Source organism: Oncorhynchus tshawytscha, linkage group LG13 (genome assembly GCF_018296145.1).
Source record: "Oncorhynchus tshawytscha isolate Ot180627B linkage group LG13, Otsh_v2.0, whole genome shotgun sequence".
Lineage (NCBI taxonomy): Eukaryota > Metazoa > Chordata > Actinopteri > Salmoniformes > Salmonidae > Oncorhynchus > Oncorhynchus tshawytscha.
In genome coordinates, this window is record NC_056441.1 from 60,261,105 (window position 1) to 60,286,282 (window position 25,178).

At 43.6% G+C, this 25,178-nt stretch overlaps 1 protein-coding gene across 1 annotated transcript in view; it reads left to right on the top strand.

Annotated features, from left to right (window-relative positions):
- Window positions 1–7,412: 7,412 nt before the first annotated feature.
- The window catches only part of schip1 (schwannomin interacting protein 1), a 59,231-nt gene continuing 41,465 nt past the window's right edge, over window positions 7,413–25,178 (top strand). The window contains exons 1-2 of the mRNA XM_042296079.1: window positions 7,413–7,929; window positions 13,275–14,108. Coding sequence (XP_042152013.1) covers window positions 7,924–7,929; window positions 13,275–14,108 — 840 coding nt within the window. The 5' untranslated portion in view covers window positions 7,413–7,923. The remainder of the gene's footprint in view (window positions 7,930–13,274; window positions 14,109–25,178) is intronic.

Genomic DNA, 25,178 nt, shown 5'->3' on the forward strand with positions numbered 1-25,178 from the left:
CTTTCATTACCAGGACGTAATCCTTTGGGCTGCTATTATATATTTATATATCTGTACACCGCTCCTCTCCCATCCTCCTTCAATAAAGTATGTTAAAAGGATCAAATTTAGGCCGTGCAGCTTACAGCGGACATGTGGCGGCCTACATGTGCTGTAGGTGGTTGTAATGCTGTCAGTGTTAGCTTGATACTCATCTAAAAACGTTACACTACCAGCTGTTCGAATCAGAAAACCTGTCAGAGGAATAACATGTTTGTGTTAACCCTGTCTCAACCCTGTGAGTGCAGCTGTCCATATGTGCATGGGGTGAATTCAGCAGTGGTAAATCTCAGATTACATCCTACCCACTGGGCACAGACGCCAGTAAAACTACTGAGTTGCTGGGCTTCCGGTTTAGCATGTGAATGGAGAAGTAGTTTGCAGATGAGCTCCTACGCATTAGTTCATTTTGCCAAATTTTTACTTTGCATTTCACTTTCTTACATATTAGATTTGATTGATGAGTTCGTAAGTTACCTTTTTGATTAAAATGTCACACGATCTGAGGAGCAGAAGACCTGTAACTAACATTTCAACCGTAATGGCGAATGTGAATGGTAATGGCGCCGACTCCAGTCCAACTGTTAGGGAGTTTCATGAGGTCACACTCCCCACAGATCTTCAGAAAGATCTTCAGAATCTCCGTTCGGTTCTGGTCTCAGAATTTACAGCTACCATTGCCCCTCAGCTCAAAACGGCCATCGATGCTGCTCTGGCCCTCTTCTCCGCCTTCCTGGATGGTGTCTGAGCCGCTGCAGATGAACAAGGCCGCCGACTTGAAGGCTTTGAACACGACCTGTGTGACTACAGTAACCGCATAGTAGCCCTTGAGAAAACGGGCACCCGTCTGAGCTCTGAAATCCAGAAGCTGATTGACAAGACCGATGACCTGGAGTCCCGGTCTCGCCATTGCAATCTTTGGGTTGTTGGCATACCAGAGGATTTGAAGGAGGGGACTCAGTTAAGGTCATGTCAGACTTGTTTGCGGAGGTGCTGGGTCCGGCCATCGTTCCATCACCCCCGAAGCTGGACAGAGCCCACTGCATTGGCCCCTCCCCGGCGGGCGGAGACGACAACTCCAAGCCTAGACTATTTATCATCCTTTTTCACAACTACAGTGACAAGGAGCACATCCTCCAGAGGCAGGGCAGAGACCAGCTACACTTCTGCGGACAGAAGGTGTTCATCTTTCCTAACTTCAGCTCGAATGTTACCAAGAAAATAGCTAAATTCCTTGATGTGAAACACAACTTTCATGAGAAGAAAGTGAAATTCTCACTCCGCTTCCCTGCTCGTCTTCACGTTGAACATGCTGGGAGAAGCTACAGTTTTACTCACACGAGGACGCCCAGTGTTGTTCTGACAGTCACTTCTGAGCCATATCTTGGATCTAAGACCTACTCTTTTGCCAGGTAGCATGCATAGCCTAGCCTACAATTACCTTTTTGGTTCTATTTTGTATTTTATTTTATTGCATTTTTCACCCGTTTTCTCTTTTATCTTTGCAAATGCTTGGTCTGTTTTCACACCTTTTTCCTTTCAAAATGTTAGATGGCAAACAATGCTAATAATAGTAATATTGGAATAGGTAGGCCTATTCCTATGAAGTTTTTATCTTGGAATACTAAAACAATGAATAATCCTGTCAAGAGTTCTCGGGTCTTCTCCCATTTGAAAAAGCTAAAAGCAGATGTGTTATTTTTACCATTTACACATTAAAGATCACTCAAGGCTATAAAACTCCAGGTTCCGTCGGTTTTCATTCAGACTTTAACTCCAAAGCCATAGGTGTTGGAGTTTTGGTTAGTAAAATAACACATTTCTCTACTACTAATGATATTTCAGACAGTAATGGGAGATATTTAATCATAACTGGCAACATTTGGCACACACCTGTATTATTGGTCAATGTATATGCTCCCAATTTGGATGAATTTGCTGTCTGATGTCTGTAACGTTATCTCCACTTCTATTGATCATTTTCTTTTTCAAATCAGACAAGCTCAACCTCTCATTCTCTCTTATGGGAATCAAATAAGGCCTATCTTAGAGGAGAAATTATTTCTTATTCTTCTCATTTAAACAAAACTCGGTAAGCTGAACTAGAAGAACTCTCTAAAGCCATCCTTAACTTAGACCACCAATATGCCTTGACGCCATCTCCAGAGCTATATAAGCAACACTTGAATTTACAATCTGAATTCAATCTCTTGTCCACTATAGATGCAGAAAGGTTACTATTGCATTCATGCGGTACCTACTATGAACATGGTGACAGGGCAAGTTGTCTGCTTGCACACCAATTAAAATGCAGTGCTTCTACCCGTCTGATTCCTCAAATTAAAGATTCCTTTCATAGCTTGATTTCTGACCCTACAGGGACCAATAACACCTTCAAATCTTTCTATTCCTCCCCGTATACGTCTGCATTTCCATCAGATACTGCCAATATGACTACATTTTGGGGTGAACTGGAGACTCCCACAGTTGAAACTGCAGATGAGCTTGATTCCCCTCTCAGCCTTGAAGAAGTTATTCAGTCAAGTCAATGCAGAACAGCAAGGCTCCAGGGCCTGATGGGTTTCCAACTGAGTTATTTAAGAAATTATATACCAAGTTAGCCCCTTTACTTTTATCTATGTATAATGAATCACTTGAACGTGGCTCGTTGCCACCTACCCTAACACAGACTTCAATAGCGCTTCTCCTTAAGAAGGGGAAAGACCCCACTTCCTGTTCTTCATTTAGGCCCCTAAGTCTCCTTAATGTGGATCTAAATGTGCTGCTGAAGGTTGTGGCGAGGCGTCTGGAAGTAGGCTTAACAGGACTCATATCACAGGAACAAACCTCATTTATACAGGACAGATATTCATTTTTTTATATTCGGATGCTGTTCAACATGATTCATTCTAAAGAATTCTCCAACTCTCCTGAGATGGTAATCTCCCTAGATGCAGAAAATGAATTCAACAGAATTGAATGGGAATACCTATTTGTTATTCTTAAAAAATGGATTTGGGGCCAAACTTAGCTCATGGATCTGTCTCTTGTATACATCTCCCCAGGCCAGTGTCTGTAGCAATGTACCAATGTTCTGATTATTTTGCCCTGGAACTTGGGACACGCCAAAGCTGCCCATTGTCCCCTTTATTATTTGCTGTTGCCATTGAGCCCCTTTCCGTAGCTTTACGGGCATCCTGCAACCTGTTTACCTTCTATCCTTTCTATTCTGGAATACTTTGGCTCCTTTTCTGGTTACAAGCTGAATCTCCAGAAAAGTTAGTGCTTCCCAATCAATCCAGCAGCGCTACAGCTCCAGCAGACAGACTTGGCTTTTCAGCTTAGTCGCTCTGGTTTCAAATACCTTGGAGTGAACTTACACTACCGTTCAAAAGTTTGGGGTCACTTAGAAATGTTTTTTATTTTTTATTTAACCTTTATTTAACTAGGAATGTCCTTGTTTTTGAAAGAAAATCACATTTTTGTCCATTAAAATAACATCAAATTGATCATAAATACAGTGTAGACATTGTTGTAAATGACTATTGTAGCTGGAAGCGGCTGATTTTTTTAATGGAATATCTACATAGGTGTACAGAGGCCCATTATAAGCAACCATCACTCCCATGTTCCAATGGCACATTGTGTTAGCTAATCCAAGTTTATCATTTTAAAAGGCTAATTGATCATTAGAAAACCCTTTTGCAATTATGTTAGCACAGCTGAAAATTGTTGTCCTGATTAAAGAAGCAATAAAACTGGCCTTCTTTAGACTAGTTGAGTATCTGGAGCATCAGCATTTGTGGGTTCGATTACAGGCTCAAAATGACCAGAAACAAAGGACTTTCTTCTGAAACTCGTCCGTCTATTTTTGATCTGAGAAATGAAGGCTATTCCATGCGAGAAATTGCCAAGAAACTGAAAATCTGGTACAACACTGTGTACTACTCCCTTCACAGAACAGCGCAAACTGGCTCTAACCAGAATAGAAAGAGGAGTGGGTGGCCCCGGTGCACAACTGAGCAAGAGGACAAGTACATTAGATTGTCTAGTTTGAGTAACAGACACCTCACAAGTCCTCAACTGGTAGCTTCATTAAATAGTACCCGCAAAACACCCAGTCTCAACATCAACATTGAAGAGGCGACTCCGGGATGCTGGCCTTCTAGGCAGAGTTCCTCTGTCCAGTGTCTGTGTTCTTTTGCCCATCTTTTTATTGGCCAATCTGAGATATGGCTTTATCTTTGCAACTCTGCCTAGAAGGCAATCAATCAGGCTGTTACCACATTTATCTGGTCAGCAGATCTTTACTTCAGAGATGCAAGTTTAGTGGAGGGTTGGCACTAGCCAACTTTTTATATTATTACTGGGCAGCTTTCAGAAATTGCCATTCTGGTTACATGTTCCAGATACCCCATGGTGCCACCTAGAGGCACAATATTCTATTTCTTCTTCTCTTCCTGCTTTGCTCTGCTCTTCTCTCCCAGCACCCCCTCTCGCTATACTCGCAATCCTGTAGTGCTTTCCACACTTAAGATTTGGTACTGGTTTCGACAGCATTTTAAATTCTCCTCTGCATCTACTATGGGTCCTATTGATAAGAATCACTTATTCCCCGCTTCCTTAACAGATAATTGTTTCTCTCACTGGACAAGGAAATGTGTTAAGTCCTTCCAGGACTTATATGTCAATTAATTGTTTTCTAGTTTTCCCAACCTGGCCTCTAACTGCTCTTTGCCTCCATCTCACTTTTTCCATTACCTTCAAATTAGGCATTGTGTCTCTGTCCAATTTTCTGGCTTACCTGCTCCACCCCCTTGCCAACCCTGGGATGGCATATTGACTCTACTACCTCGACAGAAAGCAGTCATTTCTCAGATCTATCTGTGTATTGTGTCATTGGACAAACACTCCACCAACAAAACGAAATCTGCTTGGGAACGGGAAATGGGTGTTGAATTTATGAAGGAGTGGCGGGATGAGGTGATTGATAGAGTACGCTTAACTACATCTTGTGCTCGTCTTGGTCTCATGCACTTTAAGGTTTTACATAGAGTGTATTTTTCAAAATCCAGATTGTCTGAAATATATCCAAATATAAATTTTAAGTGTGATCAATGTCATGTCTCACCCTGTGACCTTAGTCACATGTTCATGCAATTCTCTGAACTACAAAATTACTGGGATTCTATTTTAAAATGTTTATCTGAGGTGCTTGAAATGAACCTGCAGCCATGTCCCTTGATAGCTATTTTGGGTATTCCAGAAGACTTGTTCTCCTTGGACCCCAAACATTCCCATATTGTTGCTTTTACATCCTTATTAGCTAGATGTAGAATTCTTCTCCCATGGAAGTCTGCTCCGCCCCCCTCTACTTCTCAATGGCTCAACGATTTTATGTTCTTCCTAGAGCTTGAGAAAATGAACTATTCTCTTAGCGGTTCCCAATGACACATTTGTTAGAAGATGGCAACCATTTATATCATACTTTAATGGCTTGCAGAGGCTCCCCTCTGATGAGATGCTTTAAGGTATCCCAGTAGGTATTACCAGTAGTCATTACAAAATAGGTACAGTCATCAATATAATGCTATCCAGTCCAAGCAGCTTTGTCAAAGGTTTACTGATCATTTATTTACGTATTTATTTCTGGTTTTGTTGCGCCACATTTTCTATCCTAAATCTGTATTGAGTTGTTTGTATGTGAGACAATTTTTCTTGTTTTCCTGTGTTCTTGTTTGTTTGTTTATTTGTTGTGATATCTCTGTAGAATGTTGTTTTCTATGACCGAACTGGGGGAGGGTGTGGGGTGGGTTGGGTATATGGGGTGATTGGGGTGGATGGTTGGGAGGGGTTTGGGAGGGAGGGAATCGAGGTGGGGGAACTGAGGTAGGGAAGGGACTGGAGGGGTTGGGGGTAGATGTGCTGTGTGGAGGGAGGGAGGGGTTGGGGGTAGATGTGTTGTGTGGAGGGAGGGGTTGGGGGTAGATGTGTGGTGAGGTGGGAGGGAGGGGTTGGGGGTAGATGTGTGGTGTGGAGAGAGGGAGGGAGGGGTTGGGGGTAGATGTGTGGTGAGGTGGGAGGGAGGGGTTGGGGGTAGATGTGTGGTGTGGAGAGAGGGAGGGAGGGGTTGGGGGTAGATGTGTGGTGTGGAGGGAGGGAGGGAAGAAGGGGTTGGGGTGTAGATGTGTTGTGTGGAGGGAGGGAGAGAGGGAGGGAGGGGTTGGGGGTAGATGTGTGGTGTGGAGTGGTGAGGGAGGGAGGGAGGGAGGGAGGGAGGGAGGGAGGGAGGGAGGGAGGGAGGGAGGGAGGGAGGGAGGGAGGGAGGGAGGGAGGGAGGGAGGGAGGGAGGGAGGGAGGGAGGGAGGGAGGGAGGGAGGGAGGGAGGGAGGGAGGGATATGGTAAAATCTTTGTATTTACATTGATGTACATTTGGTAAAACTTGAATAAAAATATATGTTTAAAAAGTATACTGAGTTGTCAACTTAAGTGAACTCAACGTGAACTCAACAAAACATTTCACAATGACATTGGATCTAGGTTAAACGTTCGGTGAAAAAAAGACGAAATACCCTCACATTGAGAACTTTTTCCAAATCCAATTAGTTCCCCACGTTGATTCAACATAATCACATAGATTTGGGGGGTTGAAATGACTTGGATTCTTTTTTGATTCAACCAGTTTTTGTCCAGTGGGTATTCTGCACTACTTTTGGATAGTAGTGCACTATATGCAGAATAGGCCTTGGCCAAAAGTGAGATGGAGAATGAGATGTCAGAGGTCTCTAGCCAAGAGTAGTGGAATAAGGTGTGATTTGAGACACAGACCGTGAATTCTGTGGACAGTGCTGCCCAGTGCCACCCTACTGCATGGCAGTCTGGCAAAAGACTGAGACTAAACAGAGCTTGTTAACAAACCAGACCACAACCCTCTGGGCCAAAACACTCTCTGCCCAGAAGACTTGATTTATATTTTTGATCATCAACATAGCACTAACAAGCCTTCAATCACTTGTGAAAAGTAAAGTGATCTCAACTACAAAGGATATGACAGCAGATTAGTTGAGATGTCCAAGGGTGCTTATAGCTTATGCAGTCACAGTATGACAGAAACTGTTCCAAACCTACTCAGAACACCAGAGCATATTGAATTATTCAACTAGATATAGTGTTGGGCTCTTTTTTTTTTTATCTCTCTCACTTTCTCTCTTCCTCTCTCTCTCTCTCTCTCTCTCTCTCTCTCTGTCTATCATTTTACCTCAATATACAATTCGCAAGGTCAGTGAGTGCAGAAGGCAGGGCTGTTGTTCTGTCATCAGTTTGTTCTCAGAGCAGCTTGCTGTGATAGAGCGCTGGGAAGTTGAGACGCCGCTGTGGCAGAGAGCTTCTTTGCATGTGTGTGAGCGTTTAGTCGAGTACACTGGAAAGCAGAGATACAGTATGTGTGAGGCTGACTTGTGCGGACGATAAAAACGCGCAGAGGGAGATACACATTCACATTCTCTAGCCAATCATTGTGTGAGCCTGTGTGTGCATGCACTGAACGGTAGAAGCGACGTTTGATATCTGTACCGGGCGAGAAGAGAAGAGCGGCGACCAGGGCGCTCGCAAAATCGGGGATTTTTTTTAACGCATCTATTTTAGATTTTTTTTAACGCGTGTTTTTTTTACCCAGCCTCGGGAGTGCTCGAGTTCCGCGGCGGATACACACAGAGCAATGACTGGACTGGCATACGTTCTCAACAATCTACCGGCTTTCTGTAATATCTCCGGGTAGCGGATAATATCCTCACCAACTGCCGAGTTATACTGACAAATAAAGATACAATTGTTGTCTGCTATTGACTTTAAGATGTCTTGAGACAAGACATTTTACAGAGAAAATGACAGTAAGTATTGGTGATGCGTTTGTTGTTATGACTAAGCAACCCATAGGCTGGGCTATTTGCATTACCTTCTTTCATGTCTTCTATAGGTCATCGGTCGAAATAGATGTATTTAGAATAGGCTGTTTTCTGTCATTCAGACATTTTACTATAGGGCGTTTGCAGGTTAGTAGGCTATCATTAGTACAGTGTGTGCCTGGGCTGGTTTATTTTCGGATATAGGCTGTCTTCTTCAACAGCCTATAGCAGCCTTACCATGGAGGGATAAACCTTTGTTATTGATATGTGGGCAGTGTGGTCTATTGATAGGAACCCTGTCGTCAGTGTGCTCTCGTTATGTTCGTTGTCATCTGCGTTGTGAAATTGGGCGGTTCTGTCAACGCTGTTGCCGGGGGAAGTGAGGTTTCTCCCGTGACTTTTTTTTAGGAACATTACATCATTTGTGGATGAATGACTCAGCATACGGCTATGTGCGCTCTACCTGTTTATGAAGTTGATATTTACCTGCATTAAAGGTTTGTATTAATGGGCATTAGCTGAACACAGGCTATTGCACAGAGCAGTGTTTTGGGTAGCCTAAATGACACTCTGATTTTGGGAGAAGAGGCATGGGTGTTAAATGTAATGCCCATTTAGCCTACTAAGCAAGTGCAAAATTGTTGTTGTAGATTATTCACAATTACATAAAAATGACAGGGGTTTATTATTGTGGCCAGTGTCCTCTCCAATACAATAATTCAACCCAAAACGCTCGCATCGCTGACGGGGTGGGGTTCCGCGCAGCTGTCAATTTGCATGTATTGTGTGGCCAAATCCACCCAGTGTGTCCGCTGCGAAGTTAATCGCAGAGAGGATCAACCAAAGCGGGCCCCACCGCTCCCCCGCCCAGCTGTCTGACGGGATTTCTCGCCTTCTTAAAATAATAAGGCTACACATTTTACACGGACTCAAATGAACCGAAGCCCAACATTGTTTTAATATGATAATACAGGAACTGGAAGCGTCACTTTAATTCCGATGTGTTTGATAGGGCTAGAGACGTTTCATTTTATTTTAGAATAGTTATAGAGGCTACGCTACGCTCTTTTCCACCAATGGAGCCGTTGCCCTTTTAAGGACTCGCAGGTTGAGATTTAAAACGGATTCCCACCGTTTCCCCACTATAGGCTACGGTGGTAGCCTACTTCAATGGCTGGAGATTAAAGTAAGGACGCCATGATCCCTTATCCATCTTATTATTTATAATGTGCAGAGTAGGCTAATATAAAATCGTCCTTGAATAATCGTGGAATGGCAGGAGGAATTTCGAATAACATCGGCCGGATGGATCACTGATAGAGCCGGTGTTTTTGATGAGCATTTTGGTAAGGTTTGCTACATTGTAGCAAATTGTAACGAACGCTCCACTCTTTGAAAGTCTGCGCAAGGATTCGTGACTTCACGTAGGCGATATGTCACATGTAGGCTACACAACATTTTGATCTCGAATCTTAATCATAAACGTGACTGGACTCGGACATATGAGGGGAGGTGCAGGACGCACGCGCGTTTATACCCCCCGCCTAGACGTCAACAAGCCTACTACGACATTGACACTACGTGCAAACTATGAATCGGTGTGTCAACCCCCTTTTCAGATGTTGTCCTTATCAAAATAATACACATGTATAATATAACATCAATGTAACGAAACATTGCCATCTTGCGAGAGGGCGAGTTACAGTGAGCCACTGTTGCCAACATCTCGACTGTTGCCAGCCTGACCCCCTCCAGATTATACTGGTTTGTCTGGGCCTGGGAGAAGAAATTAAATAATTACTTTACGTTACTTTTAGATGACTTTCCCCTTAAGAGGCATTAGAAGAAGACAAGAATGTATGTTACCAATTCAACAACATATTGCAGGATAAATCAATGTTAAAGTTTACATAGCTGGCAATATGGATGTTACATTTTACTTCATGAGTTGGTTATGTAGGCTTCTTCTAACCCATCACTTTCTACTACATATAATAATACGATTCAATTGTATCTTTACATTAAAGGCCAAAGTCTATCAGAATTCCAGTCATTCCAATAAATGATATACCCCTTGATCTTCAAGAATAGGACCTGAAAATATGCAAGTATAGATTAGCCAAATTGTTTTACCTGAGCATGAGCCCAAATCTAAGGATCAGCCAGCCCTACTCTGTGGTTTATGATTTTGTTGTCATGGAGGACTGATTGGGTTCATTGATTCGATGCTGCGCTCATGGAATGGCATGCTTTGAACACTACTGAAAAGTGCTATTTACATGTGAGAAATGAATGCCATATGCTGCATTTGCTATAGGTCTCATTGTTTACCTTTTTGTTGGTGACACTTTGATATCTTGATAATATGTAACTGTTTAAGGGGAAAATTAACAAATATGTTGGTAAAAATCTGAGGGATGGGCCTGGATAAATGTAACCCCTCTCAGATGATTAGACAAAGCTAGTGGGAGATTTATACAGGGTAAAGGGGATTTTGAAGAAGGAAGGCTATCACTCCATTTTGCAACGCCATGCCATACCCTGTGGACGGCGTTTAATTGGAGCCAATTTCCTCCAACAACAAGACAATGACCCAAAGCACAGCTCAAAACTATACAATAACTATTTAGGGAAGAAGCAGTCAGCTGGTATTCTGTCTGTAATGGAGTGGCCAGCACAGTCACCGGATCTCAACCCTATTGAGCTGTTGTGGGAGCAGCTTGACCATATGCTACATAAGAAGTTCCCATCAAGCCAATCCAATTGGAAGCATAGGGTGAAATCTCTTCAGATTACCTCAACAAATTAACAACTAGAATACCAAATGTCTGCAAGGCTGTAATTGCGGCAAATTGAGGATTCTTTGACAAAATAAAAGTTTGAAGGACACAATTATTATTTGAATTGAAAATCATTATTTATAACCTTGTCAACGTCTTGACTATATGTCCTATTCATTTTGCAACTCATTTCATGTATGTTTTCATGGAAAACAAGGAAATGTTTAAGTGACACCAAACATTTGAAAGGTAGTGTATATACATATAGATATATATATATATATAAATCAAAAAATGGATGTAACAACTACAGATTCCACCTTTTTTTTAAAGCCCAACTTTTATTCCATAGGCTGGGATCCGCACTATGTAGCTGTTGCAAGAGCTCATTTTTCAGTGTTTGTCCACTGGTTTCGAAAAGAATGATTGATAGGCAGCTTAAACTTCTTTAATTCAACCATTATTGGGTTCAAATACACATTTAGATTTGTGAAAAGCCGTCCACAACAACCACAATCCGTAAGGCGCAAATAGCTAAATGAGAGAGTAGCAGTGTGATTCACATCAATGAGCTTTGTAGATATCAATAATAAGTGATATCCGTATCGCCATAGACTACACCACTGCTGTCATCCTCACCGCCAAGCGTTTATTCAAGTTGGATAATCTTAGGATGCCGACAGCAGTCGCACCATTGGAAGACATTGCTTGGACTGTAGCCTACAAAATACTATTTCAGCTCTTTTCCCACGATCCATCAAACACATTTGGTGTGTCATCATATTTGTCTCTGATTTATGGTCAGACTCGCTCACATTGAACAAATGTACATTTGCTCCTTTTTCAAAGCTGATTTGAATGTCATTGAGAAAACAGAGAAGATTCCCCAACATTATTTTTTGCAAACATCCTTTCTGAATTTAAAGTAATCCTCGAAGTAATCATCTAGTTTTTCAAAAGTATCTGTAATCTGATTACATTTTTTTTTTTGCTGTTAATGTAACGGATTACATTTATCGTTGTTTTTTTTGTGTGTAATCCCTTACGTGTAACGGATTACATGTATCATTTCATATGCAGGTCTGCATTTAAACTGCATATTAACTGTTATTGTATATTTATAAACAGATATTTAAGATTTACTTGTGGATACCATTTGTATTTCCTTGTGTCCAGTATGAAGGAAGTTAGCGGTAGTTTCGCGAGTCAATGCTAGCTAGCGTTAGCGCAATGATTGGAAATGTATGGGTGTCTGCTCGGCATGCTACGTGCCCCTTTAAGATACGTCTTTCCCGAATGTGGTTGGGGAAAAAAGTGTTACTGGTGTTTGTCTATGTTGGTGGTTGCATTGATTGTTTTTAAATGTCAGGGTTTGCAAATTCTATTCAAATGTATGACACTCATTTAATCAACACCTTATGAATCCCATTCTTTGGTGTATTTCAAAACTAACTGGCCACAAGAAAAAAAAATCCTCTTGATGGACAATAATCATCATCAATCAATAACTCTTAGTGTGTTGGATGTGCAGCTATGTGTTTTTCCGGTTGTGACTCTGAATAAGTTCCTGCTGCTTGTTTTTCATGAACTTTTTAATGTGATGCCAGGCACTATGTTAATGCAGCCCATGAAAAAAAGAGGTGAAAACACTCAAAGAGGTTCAGGTCACGCTGAGATTTGTGGAGGCCCATAAACAAGGCAGGCATTTTCATTAAGTTGGTAATCAATCAGACAGTGATTGCTCTGGCACTCGACAACAACAGCAACACACACTGTGGCCTCATACTGCAGACAGTCAAGGTCAGACAGCCACCCTGGACTCATCTGTTTAAGTCACTCACAGCCACTGCAATGTATACTATATATAGAGCCATGGCACAATGTCAGCCAGTGTCATTCACCTTTGGACTATTGGAGAAAGAGATTGGTAATACTCACATTGACCAATAATGTTGGGATGACTTTGCCAAAGATACAAGATAAGGAAATACATTGTGGCAGCATCTTTGAGAAGATGTGTGTAATGTGTGATGATAGGATAAATCACTGCTCTCTCTCTCTCTCTCTGGTTCAAGTCCCTCTAACAGCAGGTCTCTCTCTCTCTCTCTCTCTCTCTCTCTCTCTCTCTCTCTCTCTCTGGTTCAGCTGTCACAATGCAGACCTCAGATATGAATAAACAGAAGAAGTAGCGAGTGAGTCTGGTAGGAGAGGTTGTCTCAGGGAGGAGAGGAGAGAGTGCGTCAGAGAGGGACTGAAACCGTGCCAAGGAAATGAATGTAGAGGAAGGAAATTCTACCAGGAAGTGTTTTGTGGTTGTTGGTCTCAAACCACAACAGTAATCTCTGTGTGCACACTTCCCTAAATTCTCTGTTTGTGTGTCTTTCTCTTCCTCTCCCCCCTCCCTCTCTCTCTTTCAACCTCTATCTTTCTCTCTCTATTATAATTTATCTTTCCAACTCTCATTCTTTCTTACTTCTATTTTGATATATTTTTCTCCATTCCTTCTCTCTCCCGCCTTTCTCTCCATCCCTCTTTCTCCCTCTGTTGCAGGACTACCGGGAGGATGGCATGGACTTGGGGAGCGACGCCTCCAGTCGCTCCAGCTCCGAGTCCAACTCCAACAAGGTGACACCCTGTTCTCCCTCCTTAGACCTGGCATGCCTGGAGGACTACAAGTCCTCCCCATCCCTGGAACTGGCAACCCTAGATGACTACAAATCCTCCCCATCTTTGGAACTGGCAACCTTAGAAGAGGACTACAAATCCTCTCCCTCCCTGGATCTGGCAACCCTGGAGGATGAGGACTATGAGGAGGATGAGGACTACCAGGAGTACAAGAAAAAGGTGATCGAGGAGTGGAAGAGCGAGTACGGGGACGACTACAGCACCCAGCAGCCCCATGGCCAGGAGGAGGGTGGAGTTGTGGGGGGGATAGGGGCACCTGGCGGAGGCTACAGGAAGCCAGTGAACAGCCGCAGCCTGGCCGAGGAGTTCCAGGATGTGAAGCCTCCACCTCTTCCTGCTCACAGTGGACACACAGCCACCTTCGCTGCTGCCGTGCCTGAGGAACTGAAACAGAATGGCAACCTGATCCTGCCCCACTCCCCTACCAGGCCCCTACCCAGGGGCACGGGGGCCACCAAGCCCAGCCACAGGCGCTCCAGCCGGGTCAGAGGCGGCGTTGGAGGAGGGGGTGTTGGTGGAGGAGGGGGAATAGGAGGACGGATGGGGGGATACAGAGAGGAGGAAATTGTGGAGGAAGAGTCCCTGCCCACCATGGACTGGGCAGCTCTGGAGAGACACCTGGCGGGGCTGCAGAGCAGAGAGCAGGAGAACCAGAACCTCAATCACAACCACAGCCTGGGAAAGACCGCCTACACCTCAGTGAGTGGAGTCTTTACGTGTGTGTGTGTGTGTGTGTGTGTGTGTGTGTGTGTGTGTGTGTGTGTGTGTGTGTGTGTGTGTGTGTGTGTGTGTGTGTGTGTGCAAGCATGTGTCCGTGTGTGCGATTTCTGTGACTTGTTTAGTGTTGGATGGTGTAAGATGAAGCATGGAAGCATGTCAGTTGTGAGGATGTCAGTCATGGTGGGACAAATCAAGCCAGATATTGTATGAAGTGGTGCGTGAAAATCCCTCAGACATGGAAAGAGGTTGTGGGTCACTGGGCCTGTGCTATTGTTGTTTTCACAGATAATAGAAAGCTGGTATTTATACGGGCAATAATTGCAACAGCATTATATATCTCCAGACTCCAGGTTCTAAAGGACTCCAACCCTGCTGTGTGTGTGGGGGTTGTTGAACATGTTCACTGTCATGTTTTCCTGCTTTCTCTGTGATCCCTGAGGATTTCGTCATGTGGTAATCCAACAGTTATCTGTGTCAGGTGAACTTGGGGAATATTATGTGCGTGCGGGAATGCTGGGATAAGGAGAGATTAGTGGGGTAATGTGGCACTAAGCTATGTGCTGCAGACTGGAGTCCTGACTCCTGACTCCTTCTCAGCTTCCAGTCTGCTGCTGGAGGAGCATGGAGAAACACTGCCGGGCTGGGCATCTCCAGTCTGAGAGGGACCAGCACTAACACAGCTAAATTGAAGACCCTGATTAGTTGATACGTTTAATCAGGTGTGTTAGATCTGGGCTGGAGCAAAATAAAACCCTGAAGCCCCTGTTGTCCTCCCCTGGTCTACAGCCTGTGGGTATGAGGATGTGGCAGGAAACAAGACATGCCTGGACAGGTGGATCATTTGTTTTGGTGATTTTGTGTATCGCCCAGCAGAGGGTGCTGTTGCAGTGTCTTATGGATCACCGCTGCAGGATTTCAGATCCACGGGCTCCATTCTGGTCTGGCACTGATGACAGGCTGCATATTGGAGTTATTTTTTACATGACGCTAACCAGGCATATAGAAGGTTCCTTCGGATGAATGTTTTATGGTTGATTGTCAGCTTGTGGGTAGGTGTGAAGAGGGCTGGAGCGATGTGGTTATAGAGTATGCTGGAATCTTGTCAAATCTGACCCACACACTGTTTGTTGCCTATTGAGGTCAGCACTTTTGAGTTACTCTTGTTTAATTTGTGTGTGTTTGAGTTTGTCTATTTGTCTGTCGCGTGCGCGTGCGTGCGTGCGTGCGTGTGTGTGTGTGTGCGTGCGTGCGCGCGTGTGTGTGAGTGTGTGCGTGCGTGCGTGTGTGTGTGTGCGTGCGTGTGTGTGTGGTCTGAGAGCCGGAGAGCACTGGGAGAGAGAGAGAGAAGAGAGCACTCTTCTTTGGCATCCTAAAGCCCAGCCCTCTCCTCTCAGTCCTAACAGACAATAGCTGCTGTCTTTGTGTGACCGTCCTGGAGGCCTCTTTATCTCCCTAAGGCATGTCTGGAATGTGGGAGGGAGAGGGGGAGTACAGAGAGTAAGAAAGGGTGAGAGATGGTATCTCCAGTACCATGCTGTATCTACAGTATGGGTAATCCGCTTGCGTCAATATTCATTACCTGGTCAGCTCATGGTATTGTCGAGGCCTTCTATGGAAGAAGTCTGCCTCCCTCCACCTAACTCTCTCTCTCTCTTTGGGATAAGGGTCCGGGCAGGGGTAAGAATGCCATAGTACTTTGAGGATTGTAGTGGATGTCAGTGGTGATTTTAGCATGTAAATCTTGGCGGGGCAAAGTTAACCAATTTGTTTAGATGCATGCCAGCAAAGCCACTACACATCATTTATTCATTTATTAGACCTATGTGGTCTAAAAAGGATGGAAAATACAATCACGAGGATCCACTTTTATAGACAATATACTGCTCTAGAAAGAGACCAGAGTTCCTGACTTGGAGTTCAGAGTTGGATGACTGTTCAAAATGTACAGTATATATACACACACACACACACACACACACACACACACACACACACACACACACACACACACACACACACACACACACACACACACACACACACACACACACACACACACACACACACACACACACACACACACACACACACACAGACACACACACACACACACACACACACACACACACAGACACACAGACACACAGACACACACACACACACGGTTTGCATAAGGTTTAGTAACACAGGGCATACTGATAACACCTACAGTTTCTAGACCTTCTCCCTAGACTTAGTATTGTGATGTCTCTGCATAGAATAGGAATAGAAAATAGTGTGTAATCCTGACTGAGCTCCGAGGAGAGATATCAGAGCGGAGACAAGGGTTGGACTAAAACAAGCTCATTTCCTGTTTCAATTTCAACATCCGGAGCACTTCTGCCATTTCCCAACATGGGAATGTCATTTGGATACACAGATCCAGGATACTGTGAGAGGAGGAAGACAGCATGTCTTTATTAGAGGGAATGTCTGGTGGCAAGGGGATGGGAGAGGGCTGCCAACATGTTGTTACATTTTTTGACATCAACTCAGACGAACCACCAGCCAGACGGAGGGGGGAGAGGGGTGGGGGAGGCCAGCATGGATGGGTTTGGGGTCCTCTGTGGTTTTACACCTCAGAAGATCCTCCGAGAGAGCTGGGCTTTTAGGAGGACTGGAGGTAAGGGTGTACATATTGTTCATGCAGATAGACAATATGCATTTTGATGTGTGTTATCTACAGTTTGCCAAAACTACATATGCCAGCTCATTGTAATGAACCTCAGCTACGATATTAAGACCAGACCCTGGGCCAGTCACACACACACCGGTCCCTTAGGTGTGTCCTCTTCCTGCTAGCCGGTCTGACGTTGTCATGGCAACCGTCTCCACAGTGTTTCACCGGCTGGCTGGGAGAGGAAGTGTTGATTAATGGGACTGGCTGTGTGGAGCTGTGTGCTGCTACTGTATGGCCACCGATCAGTCTGCCAGCCTGCCTGCTGCCCGTACACCACAGAGCCAGTCGGTCTGTTTCTGTGTGACTCTATACTATTGGAACTATGAACCACTGTGTTTAGTTACGGGAGACCAGGGGTAGGGTTTCCACTCTCTAACATCTCCCTCTGGATCTTGGTTAGAAAGAATTTGCGATGAGGAGGTCGAGGGGTGAGGTGACCTTTATATTATGAAGGCTTAACGGGGTCTGGGGCCCCTACCCGTCCGCTCCCCCCAAACCAAAACAACAACGTTATCCTTCATAACCAGGGCCGAGGTGAAAGATTCAGAGAAGCCCTGTGTGTTTCAGAGGCTGTGAAATAATTTACCTCATACTTTGATATACACGTTTATATTTAACACTACATTTACATTTGTAAAGGCCTATAGGACACTCATGTCTGAGAAAAGATATACATTTATTCAGACCCACACACAGATCCAGTCGTACCCTGTGGGTAGAAGGTGTGCTCAGTAGTGAAGCTATGTTGTGACATGCAGCACCCCTCCCATCACTCACATACAGTGCCTTGCGAAAGTATTCGGCCCCCTTGAACTTTCACAAAAATACAGTTTTATATCTTTATGTTTGAAGCCTGAAATGTGGCAAAAGGTCGCAAAGTTCAAGGGGGCCGAATACTTTCGCAAGGCGCTGTACCAATAGAGGAGCAGAGCGATAGGGAGGGAGGAGCTAAGCCTGAAGCTATATAAATATATACACACACACACTACCGGTCAAACGTTTTAGAACACCTACTGATTCAAGGGTTTTTCTTTATTTTGACTATTTTCTACATTGTAGAATAATAGTGAAGACATCAACACTATGAAATAACACATATGGAATCATGTAGTAACCACAAAAGTGTATATAAAAACATATATATTTTATATTTGAGATTCTATAAATAGCCACCCTTTGCCTGGATAACATGTCTTCACTATTATCCTACAATGTAGAAATATTAAAAATAAAGAAAAACCCTTGAATGAGTAGGTGTTCTAAAACTTTGGACCGGTAGTGTACATCATATATGCAAGTCTGCACGCACACACATGTAATGTATTCTGTGCAACATGGCTCAGCGTGTGTTCTAACTTCAGTTTTGTGTGACACGCACATACACACATACACACAATCATACTTGTACATATTTCCCAATGAATGTGCCTTTGAGCTAAATCCCTCAGCATGTATTGCAAGTATCAGCACGAGGCTAGCACATAGATAAAAACACTCAGCGACTGTTCAACATGCGAACACGCGTTTCTGTCGGTCTGTGTCTCTGCACGTGCAGCAACATGTCTCACAGGACTCACATCCATATCAGATCAGCAAACACCAAGGAAATGAATATGCACACGCATTTGTACCAATACATCCAGTCGAGTGTTAGAAATAAAATGCACATTGACTTGAAAACACACCGCACACACCTACCCACATGCACGGATACACACGTTTCTGGCAGGGCAGGCAGCATGAGTGTGTTTCCCTATCAGGTTTTAGCTCAGGATCAGAGGAGAGATAATAAAAAACACACACCAGCATTTACCATTGACCCTGTTAGATCAGCTGCCTGTGGCTGACTAAAGTAATGGAAAGACAACATTACAGGGACATTTTCTTCAAGCTGTCGCTATCGACCAGCATGCAGGAGTAACACAGCCTGAATCAACAGAGGAAGAGTGGAACAAGCTGTCCTAGATAAGCTCACAAGTCTCACAAACCGAAGTATGTGAAAGAGATAGCATGTTGAAGCAAGGGAAGAGGTAGCGTGTTGAAGTATGTGACAGAGATAGCGTGTTGAAGCAAGGGAAGAGGTAGCGTGTTGAAGTATGTGACAGAGATAGCGTGTTGAAGCAAGGGAAGAGGTAGCGTGTTGAAGTAAGTGACAGAGATAGCATGTTGAAGCAAGGGAAGAGGTAGCGTGTTGAAATATGTGACAGAGATAGCGTGTTGAAGCAAGGGAAGAGGTAGCGTGTTGAAGCAAGGGAAGAGGTAGCGTGTTGAAGTATGTGACAGAGATAGCGTGTTGAAGTATGTGACAGAGATAGCGTGTTGAAGCAAGGGAAGAGGTAGCGTGTTGAAGTATGTGACAGAGATAGTGTGTTGAAGTATGTGACAGAGATAGCATGTTGAAGCAAGGGAAGAGGTAGCGTGTTGAAGTATGTGACAGAGATAGCGTGTTGAAGTATGTGACAGAGATAGCGTGTTGAAGCAAGGGAAGAGGTAGCGTGTTGAAGTATGTGACAGAGATAGCGTGTTGAAGCAAGGAAAGAGGTAGCGTGTTGAAGTATGTGACAGAGATAGATTGTTGAAGCAAGGGAAGAGGTAGCGTGTTGAAGTATTTGACAGAGATAGCGTGTTGAAGCAAGGAAAGAGGTAGCGTGTTGAAGTATGTGGAAGAGATAGCGTGTTGAAGCAAGGGAAGAGGTAGCGTGTTGAAGTAAGGGAAGAGGTAGCGTGTTGAAGTATGTGACAGAGATAACGTGTTGAAGCAAGGGAAGAGGTAGCGTGTTGAAGTATGTGACATAGATAGCGTGTTGAAGCAAGGGAAGAGGTAGCGTGTTGAAGCAAGGGAAGAGGTAGCGTGTTGAAGTATGTGACAGAGATAGCGTGTTGAAGCAAGGAAGAGGTAGCGTGTTGAAGCAAGGGAAGAGGTAGCGTGTTGAAGTATGTGACAGAGATAGCATGTTGAAGCAAGGGAAGAGGTAGCGTGTTGAAATATGTGACAGAGATAGCGTGTTGAAGTATGTGACAGAGATAGCGTGTTGAAGCAAGGGAAGAGGTAGCGTGTTGGAGTATGTGACAGAGATAGCGTGTTGAAGCAAGGGAAGAGGTAGCGTGTTGAAGTATGTGACAGAGATAGCGTGTTGAAGAAAGGGAAGAGGTAGCGTGTTGAAGTATGTGACAGAGATAGCGTGTTGAAGCAAGGGAAGAGTAGCGTGTTGAAGTATGTGACAGAGATAGCGTGTTGAAGCAAGGGAAGAGGTAGCGTGTTGAAGTATGTGACATAGATAGTGTGTTGAAGCAAGGGAAGAGATAGCGTGTTGAAGTGTGTGACAGAGATAGCGTGTTGAAGTATGTGACAGAGATAGCATGTTGAAGCAAGGGAAGAGGTAGCGTGTTGAAGTATGTGATAGAGATAGCGTGTTGAAGCAAGGGAAGAGGTAGCGTGTTGAAGTGTGTGACAGAGATAGCGTGTTGAAGTATGTGACAGAGATAGCATGTTGAAGCAAGGGAAGAGGTAGCGTGTTGAAGTATGTGACAGAGATAGCGTGTTGAAGTATGTGACAGAGATAGCGTGTTGAAGCAAGGAAGAGGTAGCGTGTTGAAGTGTGTGACAGAGATAGCGTGTTGAAGTATGTGACAGAGATAGCATGTTGAAGCAAGGGAAGAGGTAGCGTGTTGAAGTATGTGATAGAGATAGCGTGTTGAAGCAAGGGAAGAGGTAGCGTGTTGAAGTATGTGACAGAGATAGCATGTTGAAGCAAGGGAAGAGGTAGCGTGTTGAAATATGTGACAGAGATAGCGTGTTGAAGTATGTGACAGAGATAGCGTGTTGAAGCAAGGGAAGAGGTAGCGTGTTGGAATATGTGACAGAGATAGCGTGTTGAAGCAAGGGAAGTGGTAGCGTGTTGAAGTATGTGACAGAGATAGCATGTTGAAGCAAGGGAAGAGGTAGCGTGTTGAAATATGTGACAGAGATAGCGTGTTGAAGTATGTGACAGAGATAGCGTGTTGAAGCAAGGGAAGAGGTAGCGTGTTGGAATATGTGACAGAGATAGCGTGTTGAAGCAAGGGAAGAGGTAGCGTGTTGAAGTATGTGACAGAGATAGCGTGTTGAAGAAAGGGAAGAGGTAGCGTGTTGAAGTATGTGACAGAGATAGCGTGTTGAAGTATGTGACAGAGATAGCATGTTGAAGCAAGGGAAGAGGTAGCGTGTTGAAGTATGTGACAGAGATAGCGTGTTGAAGTATGTGACAGAGATAGCGTGTTGAAGCAAGGGAAGAGGTAGCGTGTTGAAGTATGTGACAGAGATAGCGTGTTGAAGCAAGGAAAGAGGTAGCGTGTTGAAGTATGTGACAGAGATAGATTGTTGAAGCAAGGGAAGAGGTAGCGTGTTGAAGTATTTGACAGAGATAGCGTGTTGAAGCAAGGAAAGAGGTAGCGTGTTGAAGTATGTGGAAGAGATAGCGTGTTGAAGCAAGGGAAGAGGTAGCGTGTTGAAGTAAGGGAAGAGGTAGCGTGTTGAAGTATGTGACAGAGATAACGTGTTGAAGCAAGGGAAGAGGTAGCGTGTTGAAGTATGTGACATAGATAGCGTGTTGAAGCAAGGGAAGAGGTAGCGTGTTGAAGCAAGGGAAGAGGTAGCGTGTTGAAGTATGTGACAGAGATAGCGTGTTGAAGCAAGGGAAGAGGTAGCGTGTTGAAGCAAGGGAAGAGGTAGTGTGTTGAAGTATGTGACAGAGATAGCGTGTTGAAGTATGTGACAGAGATAGCGTGTTGAAGTATGTGACAGAGATAGCGTGTTGAAGCAAGGGAAGAGGTAGCGTGTTGGAATATGTGATAGAGATAGCGTGTTGAAGCAAGGGAAGAGGTAGCGTGTTGAAGTATGTGACAGAGATAGCGTGTTGAAGAAAGGGAAGAGGTAGCGTGTTGAAGTATGTGACAGAGATAGCGTGTTGAAGCAAGGGAAGAGGTAGCGTGTTGAAGTATGTGAAGAGATAGCGTGTTGGAAATGGAAGAGATAGCGTGTTGAAGTGGGAAGAGATAGCGTGTTGAAGTATGTGACAGAGATAGCATGTTGAAGCAAGGGAAGAGGTAGCGTGTTGAAGTATGTGATAGAGATAGCGTGTTGAAGCAAGGGAAGAGGTAGCGTGTTGAAGTATGTGACAGAGATAGCATGTTGAAGCAAGGGAAGAGGTAGCGTGTTGAAATATGTGACAGAGATAGCGTGTTGAAGTATGTGACAGAGATAGCGTGTTGAAGCAAGGGAAGAGGTAGCGTGTTGAATATGTGACAGAGATAGCGTGTTGAAGCAAGGGAAGGTAGCGTGTTGAAGTATGTGACAGAGATAGCGTGTTGAAGAAAGGGAAGAGGTAGCGTGTTGAAGTATGTGACAGAGATAGCGTGTTGAAGCAAGGGAAGAGGTAGCGTGTTGAAGTATGTGACAGAGATAGCGTGTTGAAGAAAGGGAAGAGGTAGCGTGTTGAAGTATGTGACATAGATAGTGTGTTGAAGCAAGGGAAGAGGTAGCGTGTTGAAGTATGTGACAGAGATAGCGTGTTGAAGCAAGGGAATAGGTAGCGTGTTGAAGTATGTGACAGAGATAGCGTGTTGAAGCAAGGGAAGAGGTAGCGTGTTGAAGTATGTGACAGAGATAGCGTGTTGAAGCAAGGGAAGAGGTAGCGTGTTGAAGTATGTGACAGAGATAGCGTGTTGAAGCATGTGACAGAGATAGCGTGTTGGAGTATGTGACAGAGATAGCGTGTTGAAGCAAGGGAAGAGGTAGCGTGTTGAAGTATGTGACAGAGATAGCGTGTTGAAGCAAGGGAAGAGGTAGCGTGTTGAAGTATGTGACAGAGATAGCGTGTTGAAGCAAGGGAAGAGGTAGCGTGTTGAAGTATGTGACAGAGATAGCGTGTTGAAGCAAGGGAAGAGGTAGCGTGTTGAAGTATGTGACAGAGATAGCATGTTGAAGTATGTGACAGAGATAGCGTGTTGAAGTATGTGACAGAGATAGCGTGTTGAAGCAAGGGAAGAGGTAGCGTGTTGAAGTATGTGACAGAGATAGCGTGTTGAAGTATGTGACAGAGATAGCGTGTTGAAGTATGTGACAGAGATAGCGTGTTGAAGCAAGGAAGAGGTAGCGTGTTGAAGTATGTGACAGAGATAGCGTGTTGAAGCAAGGGAAGAGGTAGCGTGTTGAAGTATGTGACAGAGATAGCGTGTTGAAGCAAGGGAAGAGGTAGCGTGTTGAAGTATGTGACAGAGATAGCATGTTGAAGTATGTGACAGAGATAGCGTGTTGAAGTATGTGACAGAGATAGCGTGTTGAAGCAAGGGAAGAGGTAGTGTGTTGAAGTATGTGACAGAGATAGCGTGTTGAAGTATGTGACAGAGATAGCGTGTTGAAGCAAGGGAAGAGGTAGCTGTGTAGAATAGAGCAGTAGAAGGGAGAGAGACTTGAAGGGCTTGCCTTCTCGCCATCTTTTTGTCCCTCTCTGTCTCTTCCTATCTCTCTCTCTCTCTCTCTGCTTGGAAACTGTGATTATGTGGTAGTTGTTTTGTGTCTGAACCCTGCCCTGAGCACTCCAGTACTAACCACTACCCTCAGACTGAAGTCAGCCCTGTGCCACATTGAGAGAGAGAGAGAGAGAGAGAGAGAGAGAGAGAGAGAGAGAGAGAGAGAGAGAGAGAGAGACGGGGGAGGATATATAATCACAAGCAGTCAAAGAGGATATATATAATCGCAAGCAGTCATAGGGGATATATCTCATCACAAGCAGTCATAGAGGATATATAGAACCACAAGCAGTCAAAGAGGATATATAGAACCACAAGCAGTCAGAGAGGATATATATAATCACAAGCAGTCATAGAGGATATATAGAATCACAAGCAGTCATAGAGGATATATATAATCACAAGCAGTCATAGAGGATATATAGAACCACAAGCAGTCAGAGAGGATATATATAATCACAAGCAGTCATAGGGGATATATCTAATCACAAGCAGTCAAAGAGGATATATAGAACCACAAGCAGTCAGAGAGGATATATATAATCACAAGCAGTCATAGAGGATATATAGAATCACAAGCAGTCATAGAGGATATATATAATCACAAGCAGTCATAGAGGATATATATAATCACAAGCAGTCATAGAGGATATATATAATCACAAGCAGTATAGAACCACAAGCAGTCAGATATATATAATCACAAGCAGTCATAGGATATATATAATCACAAGCAGTCATAGAGGATATATAGAACCACAAGCAGTCAAGAGGATATATATAATCACAAGCAGTCAGGGGATATATCTCATCACAAGCAGTCAAAGAGGATATATAGAACCACAAGCAGTCAGAGAGGATATATATAATCACAAGCAGTCATAGAGGATATATAGAATCACAAGCAGTCAAAGAGGATATATATAATCACAAGCAGTCATAGAGGATATATATAATCACAAGCAGTCATAGAGGATATATAGAACCACAAGCAGTCATAGAGGATATATAGAACCACAAGCAGTCAAAGACGATATATAGAACCACAAGCAGTCATAGAGGATATATAGAACCACAAGCAGTCAAAGAGGATATATATAATCACAAGCAGTTATAGAGGATATATATAATCACAAGCAGTCAAAGAGGATATATAGAACCACAAGCAGTCAAAGAGGATATATATAATCACAAGCAGTCATAGAGGATATATATAATCACAAGCAGTCAAAGACGATATATAGAACCACAAGCAGTCATAGAGGATATATAGAACCACAAGCAGTCAAAGAGGATATATATAATCGCAAGCAGTCATAGAGGATATATATAATCACAAGCAGTCATAGAGGATATATAGAACCACAAGCAGTCATAGAGGATATATATAATCACAAGCAGTCATAGAGGATATATATAATCACAAGCAGTCAGAGAGGATATATATAATCGCAAGTAGTCATAGAGGATATATAGAACCACAAGCAGTCATAGAGGATATATAGAACCACAAGCAGTCATAGAGGATATATATAATCACAAGTAGTCATAGAGGATATATATAATCACAAGCAGTCATAGAGGATATATATAATCACAAGCAGTCAGAGAGGATATATATAATCGCAAGTAGTCATAGAGGATATATAGAACCACAAGCAGTCATAGAGGATATATAGAACCACAAGTAGTCATAGAGGATATATAGAACCACAAGTAGTCATAGAGGATATATAGAACCACAAGCAGTCATAGAGGATATATATAATCACAAGTAGTCATAGAGGATATATATAACAAGCAGTCATAGAGGATATATA